Source organism: Grammomys surdaster, unplaced genomic scaffold (genome assembly GCF_004785775.1).
Source record: "Grammomys surdaster isolate TR1022 unplaced genomic scaffold, NIH_TR_1.0 219, whole genome shotgun sequence".
Lineage (NCBI taxonomy): Eukaryota > Metazoa > Chordata > Mammalia > Rodentia > Muridae > Grammomys > Grammomys surdaster.
The window spans coordinates 1,423,339-1,439,420 of NW_021604664.1; the positions used below are offsets into that span (position 1 = coordinate 1,423,339).

A 16,082-nucleotide genomic window follows, 5' to 3' on the forward strand; every position below is an offset into this window, starting at 1 on the left:
TGTCCATATAGAAGGAAAACTGATAACCTTGCCCAGAGTGCTCATGTCCCAGGGTCCCACAGAACATCGACCTACCTCATTCTTTTCCAGGCTGCATTCAGACATCACTTTGTCCCCCTGTTCCTGGAAGGTGATAATGATCAAGGCCACAAAGATGTTGACAAAGAAAAAAGGGAAGACCACAAAGTAGACCACATAGAAAATGGAAAGCTCCATCCGAAAGCCGGGGCTTGGCCCCTGCTCCTCATAGGTGGCGTCCACAGAGTGTTTCAGCACCCTAAGAAAGGAGAGAGCAGACTTCAGGAGAGCTTCCAAGAGAGCTTGGCTCTGCACCTTGGGGGGGAGGGCTTAGATTTGCATGTAAGAAATGGAACTCAGGGCTGTACTTCAGGAGCACCATACATCTCTGGAGCTCAAGGAGAAGGGTCTGCACTTCAGTGTGAGACCTCAGAGATAAGACACAGGTTTGCATCTTGAGAATAGGGCTCCACCTCAGGGACTGGGTACCTAGGGAGGACAGGGCCCTTCATAGAAAGGGCTTGAGTCCTACTCCAGGAATGTGGTTCCTTCTTCTATCTCAGGGATGAAACTCAGTTCTGCCTGCCAGGAGAGGGAGCAGGGCTTTTATCTATACCACATCTAGTCTCATCATGGGGTTAAAAATAGAGAAACCACGCAGACTGCCTCAGTGCACCCATGTCTAACTAGCTACCATGATTAGTTTGGCACTCACATGGGCCACCCCTCTCCTGTGGACACCGTGAACAGCGTCAACAAGGCCCAGAGCACATTGTCATAATGGAAGTCATATTTCTTCCACTGCCTTGGCTGGGCTTCTACTTCTTCCTTCTCATAATCCAAATACTGGCCCCTGGAGACAGGAAACAGGAGACAAAGATGGTCATCAGTTCAAATGTCCATGTATTTATAGTCAAATGGTTGCTGAAAATTCACCAAGACCATTGCATGGAGACAGAGAAGACTCCTTAGTGGTAGTGGTGAGATAGCTGTAACTCGCCACCACGTACTTCGTAAAATCAAGCTGCTCTGACTACCAAATCTTTGGGATGTATAAACTTCAGAACTAGTTGATTTCATTGTGTAATGACTTTTTTATAATAAATTTTGATTAAGAGTAAAAAAAAACCCAATGGACTGAAAATATAAACATTGGTATCACATCTATATGTCTTTGAAGAAAACACATGGCTAATCTTTATTTGGGAATGGAGTCTTAGCTAGATACCAAAATCATGAACAAAAGTGGGGAAGGGAAGTTGGACTTCAGCAAAATTAAAAACTTTTGTGTCTCAAAAAACACCATAAAAATGGTAAGAGAGGGCTGGTGAGCTGGCTTAGTGGGTAAAAGTAGGCACTGTCAAGACGGTAACCTGAGTTCAATCCCTAAGTTACATGTGAGGGAAGGAAAGAACCAGCTCCCACAAGCTGTCCTCTGACCTGTTCATGGATAGGATGGCATGTACCACCATCCCCAAATAAATATAATAAGTCATTTTTAAAATAAGAGTGCTCTTGGTGTACGACTCCAATCCAGCACTCAGGAAGCTGAGGCGGGTAATGAGCTCTTGTGTCAAGAGAGAGGGAAGAGACCGACACTGAAAAGAAGATCTAAACAATCAGAGGGAGAATCTATTGTTACTCTTCTGTATTTAAAACAGGTAAACACAAGTAAAATCAATACCAAAAGACAAGCTAAATTTTAAAATGGATCAAATATCTGAACAGACATTTTTTTGAAGACCAACTATTCCATGAAAAATGTTCGATATCATCAGTTATCAGGAAAAAAACAAAACAAAACAAATCAAAAGCACATTGAAGTGTCACTTCATTCCTAGGATAAATGTAACTAAATAAAAGCAATCGGGGCTGGCAAGATGGCTCAGCAGGTAATGGTGCTTGCTGCAAAGTCTGACCACCTCAGTTCAATCCCTGGGACCTAAATAGTGGAAGAAGGAATGTGCCCTATGATTGCACTGGCTGTGCCACATAAGCACTGCCACCTTACACACATGTGCACACAGACACACAGACACACACACATGTAAACATGCACACACACATAAATAAAAGCAATGAAAATAGTAAGTATTGGTAAGGACGTAGAGAAGTTAGCACTCTTAGAAATACAGAAGGACTGGCTCAGGCACTTTGCTTGCCATCTGGCATCTCCTCCAATAGTAAAGCAGTTACCATATTACTCAGAAGTTCTGCCTTTAGGTATACATCCAAGAGAAATTAAAACACACACCTACCAAAACAACTACTTGTGCAAAAGTGTTGATGGCCCACACTAATAGCAATAACCGAAAGGCAGAAACAAGCCAAAGACCAGCTGTCAAGTAAAACTCGGCACATTACAGAGCTGGTATTAAGCCATCGGAGGGAATTAGGCATGCACATCACATAAAAGCTTCACATGGGTTAAGCCTCAGTTTACCGGCAGTCCCTCTCCAGCTCCTTGGATTCATCAGTGCAGTAAAAGAACTTCCCTTTGAAGAGCTGGACGGCAATGACGGCAAATATGAACATGAAGAGCATGTAGACAATCAGGATGTTCAAGACATTCTTCAGGGAGTTCACCACACAGTCAAACACGGCCTGCATGGAGAAGAGAACAGAGCCATGTAAGAGTGTGTCCACCCAGGAGAGGACTTAGTGGAGCCGGGTGGTCATTAGGGCAAGCTAGGTCACTGAGAGAGGGAAGGAGATAGGGGTTAGCTAGGAAAGGGGATGGAGGGGATCAAAATAGAGAACAGGACAGTGACTGGCTCAGAACCTCAGGAACATGGAAGGCCCAGACTCCAAGAAGCATTCAAAAACCACTTAAGGCTTTCTAACGTATGGCCACAGAAGGCACTGCTGCTAGCTACCTTAACAGTTGTCTTTCTCACAGGAAGGGAGTGTCATCCTGTCTTTTATCAGTGGAATGGAGGCACCAGACCTGCCACCTGTATGCCCAAAAAAACTGGCCTAGCAGTAGGCTGGAGCCAGGCCACAGGAAGGAGGCAGAGCATCCAAGCCTGCACACAGGACATGCACTAACCTTGTGCACCATCCCTGTTTTGTCCCTGGCCAGCAATAGCATTGATATAAGGGAAAACTAAAGCTGTAAACAAGGGACTATGCCCCTGAGGACCACAGGTCAGAGAATTCGAATGTGTTTTAGGATCTAGATGTGACTGAAGATCCTCTCCCCCTGGACCCAGAGCTGATCTGCCTCTCGGACTTCCTTGATGACCCACAGCAATCTCCAAGAGACACTGGTTAACATGCTCTCAATGCTAACAGCTGCCGGGGCCAAGGAAGTTTCAGGCCCATCCATGCTGTGTGTGGTTTTTTTCCCGATGCCTCAAGTACAAATTCTGCCTTGGCCCAGAGACTCCCTGATGCCTTTCCAGTTCACCTCCTCACACATCACGTCATACACAAGAACTAAGCCACTCTACCTTACACGTTGACTAGTGTCTCTGAGGTTTAAACGTCCAAGCTGTTGAAAATCTACTGCATATATTTTAAAGAGCTAAAGGAGTAAAAACACAGAGAGCATTTGTTCTGGCCCAAGCTAATCATCAAATAGGGTTTACACTGCACTTCCTTCACCCAGAAACTCAGCAGTACCTACTCTCTTTTACTGAGCCCAGGAGTTGCTTTCTGGATTCCGTGATTCCTAGCATCTACCCCTCCATCCTGTGCCCTCTGTTCTTCCCTGTCCTGCCACAGTATCCCACCTGGTACTAGTGGCTAAGGAAGAGGGTCCTCTGCTGGGAACAGACCTCCTTGGAAAACGGTCTTAGATTTGAGCAAGATTTGTCTCCTCACACAGGTGAACAATCTGTGAAGATACCTGCAACCCACCCACACCAGTGTCCCCACTTGTGCAACCCACCCACACCAGTGTACCCACTTGTACAACCCACTCACACCAGTGTACCCACTTGTGCAACCCACCCACACCAGTGTACCCACTTGTACAACCCACTCACACCAGTGTACCCACTTGTGCAACCCAGCCACACCAGTGTACCCACTTGTGCAACCCACCCACACCAGTGTACCCACTTGTGCAACCCACCCACACCAGTGTACCCACTTGTGCAACCCACCCATACCAGTGTACCCGCTTGTGCAACCCAGCCACACCAGTGTACCCACTTGTACAGCACACTCCTTAATCCCTAACTCCAGACACCCACCTTGAGCTTAGGCAGCCGCTTGATGGTCTTGAGGGGCCTCAGGACACGCAGGACTCTCAGAGACTTGATGGTATTGATGTCTTTCCCTTTGGATCCTCTAGAAGGGAGAAGTGGCTGATGTCGGAGGGCAGAGGGCTGGCATGAGTCCAGCTCTGACCAGTCCTCTTGGTCTGTCTAATAAGGCCCTATGCATTTTGTCTTGGGCCCCCAGATAGAGGGCTCAGTGGGGGAGTCTTCCCAAGACTGTCTGAGAACAGGGCTAGGGCCACTGCCAAACCAGAGCAGCACAGCTAGTGACCAGGGAGACTGATTTCTCAAGTGGAAAGGCCTATGTCCTTGGCTGTAATGGCTACTTCCACCTGCCCGGGGCTCCTGACAGACACTGCCAAACCAGCAGAGTAGGGTTCTGTGAGCCTACCTATTATGCTAGAACTTTATCAAGCACTAGACGAGCCACTGACACTGCCTGTCACTACAGGAATTTCATTGGCTCCACAGGCCACCTGACTGACACCAGCTTCAGAATACCCCTCAAGTGACCCAAAGGGAAGTGGGGGACAGTAAGAAAGAGACATTCAAATACAGAGACAATGCCAGAGACTGCAGTAGAGTGGGATAGAGAGAGGTGAGAGGAAAGAAAGAAGAGAGGGGCCAAAGGGAAAGGAAAAGGGAGGGGCAAGGACTGAGAGACGAGGGAGGAGAGGAGAAAAATGAGGGGGAAAGAATAGCTAGGGGATAGGAAGAAGGACAGACAGACCCAGAGAAGCAGGCAGATACCAAGATGACCAAAAAAGGAGCAGGCAGGAGAACTCAGACAGGGAAAACTCCAGGTACTAGCTGCAAGCTCAAAAGTCCAGGATTAGAAAACCAGATCAAGAACTCCCTGCAAACCAGAGCAGACACAAATGCTGTCTCTGCCTGTTGGAGGTTAGGGGTAGCAAGAATCAGCAGTCAGGGGCCAGGCCTACACGGCTAGAGAGGCTTCCTGAATACAGAGAGCCCTATCCTAGCCAGTTCAAACACGACTTCCCACCTAGATCCCTGAGTAAGTATGGCTAAGTCTGCCCCCAAATGGCTTCCCTTAGACTCCAACAAAACTCTAGGGTAAATAGAAATCAGCTGTATATCCCAGGCCTCCTTCACAAGAAAAGAAAGATACGGCCCCACACTTCCCTTTCCTCAGCCCCACATCTCAGAATCAGATCAAACTGTCCTTAAAGCTGGATATGGTGATACAGCCTAGAATCTCAGAAATATGGAGGCTGAGGGAGACGGCTTGCAGGTACAAGGTTATACTGGACAGGGTTTGTTACAAAAACAACAAAACCTGCCTCTTTTTCACCTAACACCTCCAGGACCCACGTTTACCCATCACCTACCACAGTACACCAGGACACAGACTGGCCAGGAAGGGTGGCAAGAAAAGAGGGAGACCTCCAAGAACTGTCCACCGGAGGCCCCTCTCTAAGCTCAAGCCTCCCCCCACTTTGCTCATTCAGGGGGCCATAGCCTGAGACCCATCCTTTTCCTACTGCCATCTTGGAGCCTTTCTGATGTTTCTGCCTGGAGTTCCCCAGGGTCCTTGCTGACACTCTAGCAATTCATTTCCGTTGTCATAGACAGAGGGCCCAATCAAGTTACCCAGAGGAGAGAGACACTGGGAGGTCCTGGGAAGGAGACTGACTGACTGGATAGAGGAGAAAAGAAAGCTGAATTGCCAGAGAGTAGCCATGTGGGAAAACACGTGGATGTCCTGCATCATGGTGTGGGCACTGCTGACAGCTTCTACTCAGATTACTCACTACCATCGAGGCCAGTGATCAAGCTTCTAAGACCTACACAGACACCCTGCTCACTGAGGGCCTCCCTACCAAGGCTAACCATGCCTAGCCCAGCCCAGCCCAGCCCAGCCCCGACCCCAGCCAGTCCCCACAGGCATGGCAGGAATGATGGCCTGGGGATGGCTCCTGGGAGGAAGCATGCAGCCTAAACAGGGTGGAGGTGGATGAGCAGGTGGTGAGGCCATGATGGATGGGCCAGAGGTGTGCCATGATGTAAGGCAATATGAAAGAAGGGAGGCATTACCCCATGAAGCTCCTACCGGAGTCCAGCATCGAGAAGACAAAGAGAACAGAGTCAGTGTGGGAGACAAAACACAAGCCTGCACTGGTCCACCCGAAGGCCAGAGAAGTACACACTCTCTCTTTGGGGTCATTCTTGTCTTTAAATCTCATCCCACAATTTCCCTACATCACCTATGCCTGCCCCACCTAGACCCCCGTGGAGGGTCTAGTCCCAATATCACCAAGCTAACAGTCACCAAGACAGAAATCAGTGAGAATAGTCTCATATGCCCAACAAAGATGTCTACTAGTTGGGGTAAAAACACACCAATCCCTCACTCAGGCAGTTACCTCAGAGCAGGTAAGCAGGCTCCAAAGGAGCAAGCCAGGTACCCCAAATCCTAGCCAGTTCCCAGGAACAGATGGTACCAGTCTTCAGAACCACACTCCAGACCCAAGAAGGCAGAACAGCCCTGCTCGCACAGTTACACAGCTACAGACCAAATCTGAGCCCATTCTTCCTACACCCCACTGTAGTTCTGACTGGGCCCTCTGGATCCAGAGCCGATATAAGGTTTACTTACGAGAATGCAAATGCCACCAGGGCTCCACTGACAACAATGAAGTCCAGAATGTTCCACAGGTCCCGAAAGTAGGCCCCAGGGTGCAGCAGCAGGCCCAGGTCTATCATCTTAAGGGAGACATGGACATTAGAGTATTCAGTACATAAGGAAAAGAGAGGCAGAGGCAGGCCTCAGCCACAGAGGGACATGGTTCTGAGTCTCCATGCAGTACAGGGCTCACTGTGGCCTTGTGCATCTCAGACACACTACATACCCTCGCAGGGGACACAACACAGGTCACACTCTTAAACAGCTTCAACAGGTCCTTGGCCTCAACATCCCCACAGAGTACAGGCTCCAACCTTTCCTGAAGCCCCACAGTGGTGAGAGGTGTGTCTCCCCTGTCATACCCTCTCTGGCAACAGACATGCTCCCTTAGAAAATTCATGTAGCCCAGACCTGGAAGCTCAGCTCAGGAGAAAGAACAAGCTGGATAGACCAAGCTGGATGTCCTAACTCTGCCTTTTCTGCTACAGTGATTTTTGGCAAATACTTCAATATCCTCATCTGCAAAGTAAGCTGGCCCCCTCCTCACAGACTGCAAGCGTATGCAAAGCAGAAGTGACAGAGTTACACTTTGGAAGCATTCTGCACAGGTTCTCTGAACTGACTATAAACACAGTGGTGCACATGTGCCTTCTGCTGCACTGACAAGTGTGTGTGTATGTGGGGTGTGTGTGTGTGTGTGTGTGGTTCAGTGCACTGAAGGCACATCTCTGTGTGCCAGACAAGAACAAAGTCACCTTTGCTCTCGCCCGTGAGCAAATCTCTAGATTCTATAGAAACTAGTCTTCTGCATCCAACAGTGCTTCTGCCGTCTCTCTTTCTTTGTGGCTACGAGGCACCCCTGGAGGGGAGACTGAATGTACAACACACACCACACACATCACACACAAATAAATCCCAAATCTCCATGCTTGGAAGCCAGTACAGCAGTACCAAGCACCCCAGGAGCATTCCATGGGACAGCATGACACTGGGGACCCTTTGTGGCTGCTGAGACTTTTAGCCATCAAAATATTTCATGCACACACAGCCAAGTACATGTGAACATCTGCTAAGTAAGCACATGCCGGATGCACACATTACATGCGTCCTGGAAGCTGCAGGAGCCACCACATCTCACCTTTATGACCATTTCAAAGGTGAAGACTCCTGTAAAGATGTAATCCATGTACTTTAAAGCCTGGAACCAAAAGGAGCGTTACTTTAGGCAGGCCTGAGTCATTAGCTTCTAGTTTCTCCCCAGGTCTTTGGCACCCCTCTGTGAAGGACCCTTTGGTGATTCTTTGGTGGTTGCTCTGCTAACTCTAGCACAACTACAAGACAAGGGTTAAAGGAGGTAGGCTTTCCAACCTTTGGTTCTCAGAGGGAAGAAAAATGTCTGATGGGGAAGAAGCCACCACAGCACCACGCCATCCGTGTGGTCCCTGGGAATATGTCACTGGCATCTCTGTAGCCTAGCAGTGGCCCAGTAGTTATGACACTCACATTGTTCCGGAATGAATCGGTCTGCACAGGATCTTCAGCAGCCAGGGCAATGCTGCTCAAGGCAATGACCACGAGAATTACCATCTCGAAGTACCGCATGGTCACAATGTAATGGCAGAAGCGTCGAAGCCTGTGAAGAACAAAGCCCAGATCATCACAGGCCAATGCCTGAATATGTCAGCCTCATCCACAGAAAGGCTCATTGGCTATCCCTGTGGCAGCATTGCAGAGCTCTGTCCCTTAGTTCTGTGGTAAAGAAATGGTCAGCAGCCTGGACAGGGACAGAGTTTCTGGAAAAGGCATTCCAGGTCAGGGATCAGCAAATGACAACTCAAGGCTAGATCTTATGCCGGTGAATAACATTCTGTGGGAGCATGGCTGCCTCCACTCAGGAGTATGCTGTGCCCCAGAGCAGATAACAGCAACCATTCAGCCCATCATAGATCATGTAAAGCAGAGGGAGTGGGAGGGAAGAGTGTTCCATGAAGGAAGTATTTTAATGCAGCAGCCTGGCAGAAAGCAGGCCACTCTTCCCCGCGAGTGTCTGGGCCTCTGATGAGTGCAAGCTATCTGAGAGGCCTGGGTTCCATGTGAACACGCCACACACCAGTTGACCAGGACCTTTGGTTTTCAACATTACTCTGCATCAATGAGAAAGCCAAGTTCCTGGTTACAGGAGGCTTCACTCCAGTGAACAATCACCACTTAGCACTACAGAGATAAATAATCCAGAGTCTCTCAGTTGCCAAGTACTGAAGCAGCCATTTGACCAGGATGGAGTGATGAACCCATGCAGCAGACAAGAAAGAACAGCCATGGACCCAGCAAGTAGAACAGGCATCTCTCCTACTATCAGTAGTGCCTCCCCCAACTCCTCAGCCCCAGGAATGTCTGCTGTCAAAAGCCAGTAGCTTCTCAGCCATGTCCATCGCTCTGCTTTCTCTGCTAGCCTTTGCTTATCGTACAAAGCTACTCTCTCTGGGCCCCCGGCAGCATGCTGGCCTTTTGTCCCTGAGCATGCCCGCTCCTCCTCTAACTCAGTCATCCAGCTTATGGCTACATTTCCACAGTTCAGCTGTGCTCTCCACTCATCTGGCCTGGAAATGTCCCAGATGTTCTATTTCTATACCATCTAGCTGCTAATTGGACCCCCAAAGCTCAGCCAGACTCCCCAAAACACTTCTGGTCTCATGGATTACCCTGCCTCTTGTCAGTAAAGAGGAACTCATGTATTCCTGATAGCTCCCTTCCAAATGGTATTTCTAATTCTAATTTATCATCATAAAATTCTGCATCTGAAAATTTCCCCCAAACACTTCACTTCCTTGACTGTAACAGCAGAAGTCACAGCTCATCATGTCTTCCTTCTCTGTCTCGTAACCAGTCTCCTTTCCACCAACGGGAAGCGCTGAACTGTGGTCAGACAGAACCTCACTGTGCTCAGTCTTCCAGAAGAAAAAGGAAGAAGAAAGGGAGCTTCTCTTTCATCTAGTTACCATCTTTCCAACTAGCTGCCTTCTGCTTTCAGACCATCATAAACACCCTCTCCACCCTACACACTCAACTGAGACATCCTTCCCTTCATGACAACTCCATCACCCTCTTCTGCCTGCTACAGAACACTGGAATCCCACATTTTACACCTCTCTGCTGTGCTTAAGTTATCCGTCTGCCTGGTCGACACACTGTCACTCCAGGGGAGGCAGAGAAGGGTGTGTCTCTGTTACTGTTCACTCCTAGCAGAGTAAGCTCGCAGGAAACAGGTGCTGAATGAGAATAAAGAATAAAGGTGGAAAAGGAGGGACTTGGTGAGGAGAGCTGTGAGGGGATTCTTAGAAAACTGGGGGGGGGGGGGGGCGGTGCAGCAGGGCAGCCAAGAAGTAACGGCTGCTCTTCTCCCACAGCGCCCGCCCAGCACTGGCCAGTGGGCTTCTGTAGAGCTTGGACCTCTCCTGCTTGGACCTCTCCTTTTGCCCAGACTCTTCTCTCTCCCCTGCCTCAAGGGTTCGATCCCATTTTCCTCTGAGGCCCTGACCTGACCTTTTCACTAGTTCTAACAGAGCCTGAAGCCCACATCCCACCTCCACCTGCTTCTCTCCAGTTCTCATTTCTGTCTGGTATCTTATGTATCTCTGTATCATCTTGCCTGTTTGCCTTTTCCACTATGTCACATGCTTCCCATGAAGATGAGCCTCTCCTGTCTTGGTCATCACTGCATGTCAGCACATACAATGCTGTCTGCATGTGAATGGTGTTTGGATGGATGAGGTATCAAAGTGAGGAGTGGATGATAAATCATGGCCAGCGTGGGAAGGGACACACAATGGCACCCGTGGGAAGGTGAATGCAGGAAGCTATGGGTATAACAAACGTAAAAACGGTCCTGTGTGCAGCCATAAACACACCAGTAGAGCAAGTTGCTAGAGTAGTAGAACTTTGAAAGTAATTGTCTGGCATCTGATCCAGCCTCCTCCACCAAGACTGGCTCCAAATCTATACAAGGCACAAAATTTTGTGCTTCTGTGTTTTTGTCTATAAATTCAGGTAACAAATGTGTCTCACGGGACTGCTAAGACAAGCATGTTCAGTAAATGTGTAGACTTAGTCTCTATAAGGTATATAACCCATTTAAGCTGGCTAATATGTTCAGATACTCATGACAAAGACACAGCACAAAGAGACTCACAGGTTGGTGGGGCTGAGACAGAACATGGAGCTGTAGGGCACAATGGGCCGGGGACCTCTTCTCAGCACATCCTCAGCCTCTGCCTCCTTCTTGCCCTCTGCTTGGCCTTCCAGGTCCATGTTACCTACAAGGGCACAAGGCCTCAAAATTAGGAGATGTACGCACATAAAGCCATATCACCTGGGCCTCTCCCAGCCCCACACCATGGACAAGTGAGGCAGACTACCATATGCTCAGCCAAGGAAAGGTATCTGGCTAAGAACACAGCCTTGCTGAGAACATGACCAAGACAGCAGGGGCAGCACCACTTCCAGACCTAGAGACAAAGGACAATCTGACACAGAAATCCTAGCGGGCCCTGCTCACCTCCTACACTGTGATGTGAGAGATGTAGTGGTACCATTCATTCCGTTGATATGGAAACCAATGTCTCCTAGATCCTAGTGAGGCCTTCCCCCTGCCTGGCAGATCTCTGGGCATCAAGACAGGACAAAGCAAGGGGCTTCCTGGAACCCTATCATCCAAGTCTAGCTTGGCTTGGCCTGGAGTTTCCCTTTCGGGGCTCTGGAGAACAGAGGCCTTGCCAGCCACCCCACTTGAAGACCCTGTTCTTTGGGCTCCTCCCTAACTCCTACTCATTGCTGCCTCTCCACTGTCCCCTCCTCTGCTCTCTCAGCAACCCCCATCTTTGTGCTCACAAACTCAGCTCCCAAGATTATAACAGTCAGGAGTGACTTTCTTTTTAGGTAAGCTACATACTTCTCTCAATTCTTTATTTTGTAACTATAGGAGTACATATTTCAATTCTGATGGATGACAGGGTTACTAAGACCTCAGGACATCAGAGGAGACAGTGCAATGACTTGAGCCACCTTTCACTACCAAATCTAAAACCCTCTTGAAAGAATACACAAAGCCATGCTGGGCAGTGGTGGCACACGCCTTTAATCCCAGCACTTGGGAGACAGAGGCAGGCGATTTTCTGAGTTCGAGGCCAACCTGGTCTACAGAGTGAGTTCCAGGACAGCCAGGGCTACACAGAGAAACCCTGTCTCGAAAAACCAAAAAAAAAAAAAGATGGTAAGGAGCAACAAAAATGGAGGCGCTCATGGCAAACCCACTGTGAAGATCAAAGACTTCAGCTTCACCCTGATCCCTGGCCACTCATATGCAGGAAGAAACAGCTACAGCAAAGCAGCAGAGTTGGGCTCCTGAGCCAATCACCCGCTGGCAAGTACTTCAAACTAAAGTTTTTTTTTAAATGAACACCATCAAATTTTCCTGTTGAAGTCTTCTAGAGAAAATAATTGCTAATACTTACCAACCCTCCAACATTCTATTAATTCATAAGACATTATCCCTGGGGGTAGAGAAAGTCTTTTAAGATCCTTAATAGTAAAAAATTATAAAATATGCAACCACAGGAAATGCACAAAAAATACTCAATCCTCCCAGGAAGGATCCTGAAAATAGATAGGAGTTTACAGGACACAAGAGATACATTGAATAGTAAGCTAACAGAGGAGAGACATGAACACCATGCTTTCTGTCCCTGAGGAGCCCAGTCACAGCAGAGGCACTCAGTGGGACACGGCACAAGAAGGCTGACATGTGAGCAGATTTCCTGTGATAACTATATTTTCACTCTTAACATTCAGAAAACATTTCCATGATGAGCAACACTACTTTTATAGAAAGAAATATTATTTTAAAACTGTGCCTTTTGAACTCCTCCCCAATAAATACAGCAAAGCCAAGAATAAGTAAAGTAGGGAAAGAACCAATCTGAGTTGAAGAACTAAATTATTCAAAAAGAAATGAAATAAAGACACCAGGGCCTGGATGACATTACTTCTGAGAAAGTTGCCATAACAAACTCATGGGGAAAAGCATACATGTATACATATACGCATGTAATATAGTTAGTGAAGAAGGAGAGAGGTCATGAATTGGAAAAAGAGCCAGGAGGGTCCATGAGAGGGTCTGGAGGGAGCAAAACAAAGGTCAGGATGAAAGCTACCACAGGCTATGAAAATCTACTGTTGAAAGCAGGTTACTTAAATAAAGATTTGTTTGTTTGTTTGTTTTGGAAACAGGTTTCTCTAGGTATCCCTGGATGTCCTGGAATTTGCTCTGTAGACTGAGCTGGTCTTGAACTCAAGAGATCAGCCTCTGCCTCCCAAATGCTGTGATTAAATGTGTGCACCACCACTGCCCAGCACAAGACATCTTACTGACAAATCAACACACGGAAACAGGACATTCAAGCAGAGCAGCAGCTGTAGACAGGGTGAGAGCAACAACCGGAACTCCAGGAACGCGTGCCACCCACCACTGGCATGTATTTTCTTTCCTCTTGGTTGAAATCTGGACTGGCCCAAGGAATAGCTATAAGTGACCACTGCTGCAGACATGGGATCCCAAATGGCCTCCATCATCGAACCACAGGCCAGGGCTGCTGGGGAGATGACACGTAAGTCCTCCTGACAAAACTACAACAGAATTTCTATAGACAAGAGGACTTTAAAATAATGTAAGCCCATTTTCCCATCAGTCTGACATGACACTGGGTGCTGTCTTTACAAAGGTGAGGGCCAGCTGGTCTGTTGCATGGGTAATAATGTCACGCTGCCAGGTGAGAAAGGGAAGTTGAATTAGTGATCACATTCTAAGTAGAAAAAGGAGATGCCAACCACACACAAAGAAGCAAGGCCACCACTATCAACAGGGCAGACATGACAATTGACTGGCACCACTAAGGATTGCAGAGCTAGGATTTTTCTACGTGACAAATATAAAATTTGGGAAATAGAAAGTGAATCTTTTCAAAACTTTCAAGCAATAAAATTCTGGACCAGGTTCAGTGTCCTCCTTCCGTCCCCTCCCTCACCCTAGCCTTCCCCCACCCAGCCCACCCCACACCGACCAGTCTCTGTGACAGTTGAAGATCGGTACCAGAAGAAACCCAAGAGCAAATTTCCCTGGGAGGAAGAAGCAAGAAGCGCATATGATCTCTGAGACCATTTCCCATTTGACACACTGAGCAACAAACCAAGCAGAAATCACCTGTTCCACAGAGACAAGGACAAAAAGACTGGATTTGAAGACAACGGTGTCTAAGTCCAGAGGGATGAACCAGAAGGAAAGGTGCAGGCAAACATCAGAGGGATACCAGATGTCCCTGCATGCAGAAGAGATCAGACTCCCTGGCAGCAGAGCCCCTCCTAGTCCTACAGCCCACAGGAGATACCGCTGTCGGGTTCAGACTGTGGACTAACTGTTCTCCGTCCTGGGTGCTAATGCTATTGAGAAGGAATCTGCTGTACTTTATAGAGACCATTTCTGCTTCATTCTTGTTCTGCTTGCAGCTATATGGACTCCCATTTCAATATGCCAGCTGCATTATCAGGAACACACAAATCATGTTACAGCAAAAAAAAAATGCCAATAAACTGGAAAATCTAAATAAACATTGTTTTTATAGACAAACACATTGGTTTCTATTTTTAGGGATTCTGCAAAAGGTGTAAAAAACTAACTAGCAACAGCTAGGAAGGTGACTGAACATGATGCACACACCAAAAGACATCTTGACCTGTAGCCACTGGGCTTCTCTGGCACAGGCTATTCCAAGGAGGTGAGCTTCCACACTCAGTTCCTAGCAGTCTTAAGGAGCTTAAAGGACTGTTATGAAAGGCCAGGCTCTTCTGCAGGAAGTGAGGGGAAATTTGGACAAAATGGCAGTGTCCAATACACAGTCTTCTGGGAAAGACATACAAAATGGTCCTTGGAATATGCTAGACAGGGGAACAAGGAATCTGTAAAAAGGTCCACAGTGTGTGAGAAGATCAAAAAGCCAACTTTAAAGGGACTCCCTGGACCAAAATGGGAAAACTTGAAGCGTCAAAAAAAAAAAAACAGTAATTGCAAAAAATCAAAATACACCAAATACATTAAAATCCAAATTTTCCAAATAATAATATATTTGCATTAGTTGCTAAGATACTGATTTGTTGCTTTGAAAATTCACAAATAAATGGACAAAAACAAGCATGTCCTTTCTTAATACAAATACAAAATTTATTTCAAGGTAACCAAGTATTTCATGAGTAATGATCTTCCTCACAGTTAAGATCACAATAATAAATACAGAAGAAATAATGGAAATCTGTGACTCTTACTGAAATCACACATCTGTAACAGTCATCCTTGTCACTGGAGCTATAGGGGGAAAGGCTGATGGGAAATTTATAAGGAAAGACGTCATCTTAATCACTGTCCTATCCTTCCTTTACCCATGGAGACCACCGAAGTGATGCAGCCCTAGGGCCAAGTTACCATCAGTAGAGCTAATCTTACAATCAAGTCTCCAGACACACAGATATTAGATGTCTAAAGATATCTTTTGATTCTCACAAAAATCGCAATGACATCTACTTGGAGGAGGCCAAGCATGCTGCTAAATGTCCCAAACACACCATAGTTGCCAACAACATAATTTCAAAGGCCTGTCCACAAGCCCATCAGTCACAGTGTGTGGTTCAGGTAAAGAAAGTACTTCATGACCCCCAATGCAGTCTACCAGATCTAGCATACCACAAGTTCTACACAGCAGATAAATAAGGATAAACAAGAGGGGAGACGCTTAACAGAGTAGAAGTTTAGACATATTTTTAAAAAAAAAAAAAGTCAAATGAATGACCTGTGTCGGGATAAATTCACAAAAAAAAAAAAAAACATAAAAAGATATTTCTGAGACAATTATATGATTTGAACTTGGAATGTGTGGTGAACATAAAGAAATTACTATCAACATTCAGTATAATAAAGCTACCATGATTATTTTAAACCCCTAATTGAGACGCCCAGTCCATGATTATTCTGAACACGGCATAAGGAGAACAAGGAAGAGCGAAACTGGCACATGAAAACAGGTGAAGGGGTGACGGCAGGGTGCGGGGCTCCACGGAGGAGGAGGGGTGAGGGCAGGGTGCGGGGCTCC

At 47.1% G+C, this 16,082-nt stretch overlaps 1 protein-coding gene across 3 annotated transcripts in view; it reads right to left on the bottom strand.

Moving 5' to 3' along the window:
* Positions 1 to 16,082, bottom strand: part of Cacna1b (calcium voltage-gated channel subunit alpha1 B) — a 164,839-nt gene that overhangs the window by 45,614 nt on the left and 103,143 nt on the right. For 2 of the 3 annotated variants that reach the window (XM_028772872.1, XM_028772871.1), the window contains exons 22-29: positions 11,081 to 11,204; positions 8,395 to 8,524; positions 8,030 to 8,089; positions 6,865 to 6,971; positions 4,218 to 4,314; positions 2,462 to 2,622; positions 734 to 871; positions 76 to 277 (exon numbers count right to left, since the gene is read on the bottom strand). In XM_028772872.1, coding sequence (XP_028628705.1) covers positions 76 to 277; positions 734 to 871; positions 2,462 to 2,622; positions 4,218 to 4,314; positions 6,865 to 6,971; positions 8,030 to 8,089; positions 8,395 to 8,524; positions 11,081 to 11,204 — 1,019 coding nt within the window. Of the gene's footprint in view, positions 1 to 75; positions 278 to 733; positions 872 to 2,461; positions 2,623 to 4,217; positions 4,315 to 6,302; positions 6,315 to 6,864; positions 6,972 to 8,029; positions 8,090 to 8,394; positions 8,525 to 11,080; positions 11,205 to 16,082 lie in introns of all 3 variants that reach the window. The other variant, XM_028772870.1, reaches the window with a different exon arrangement.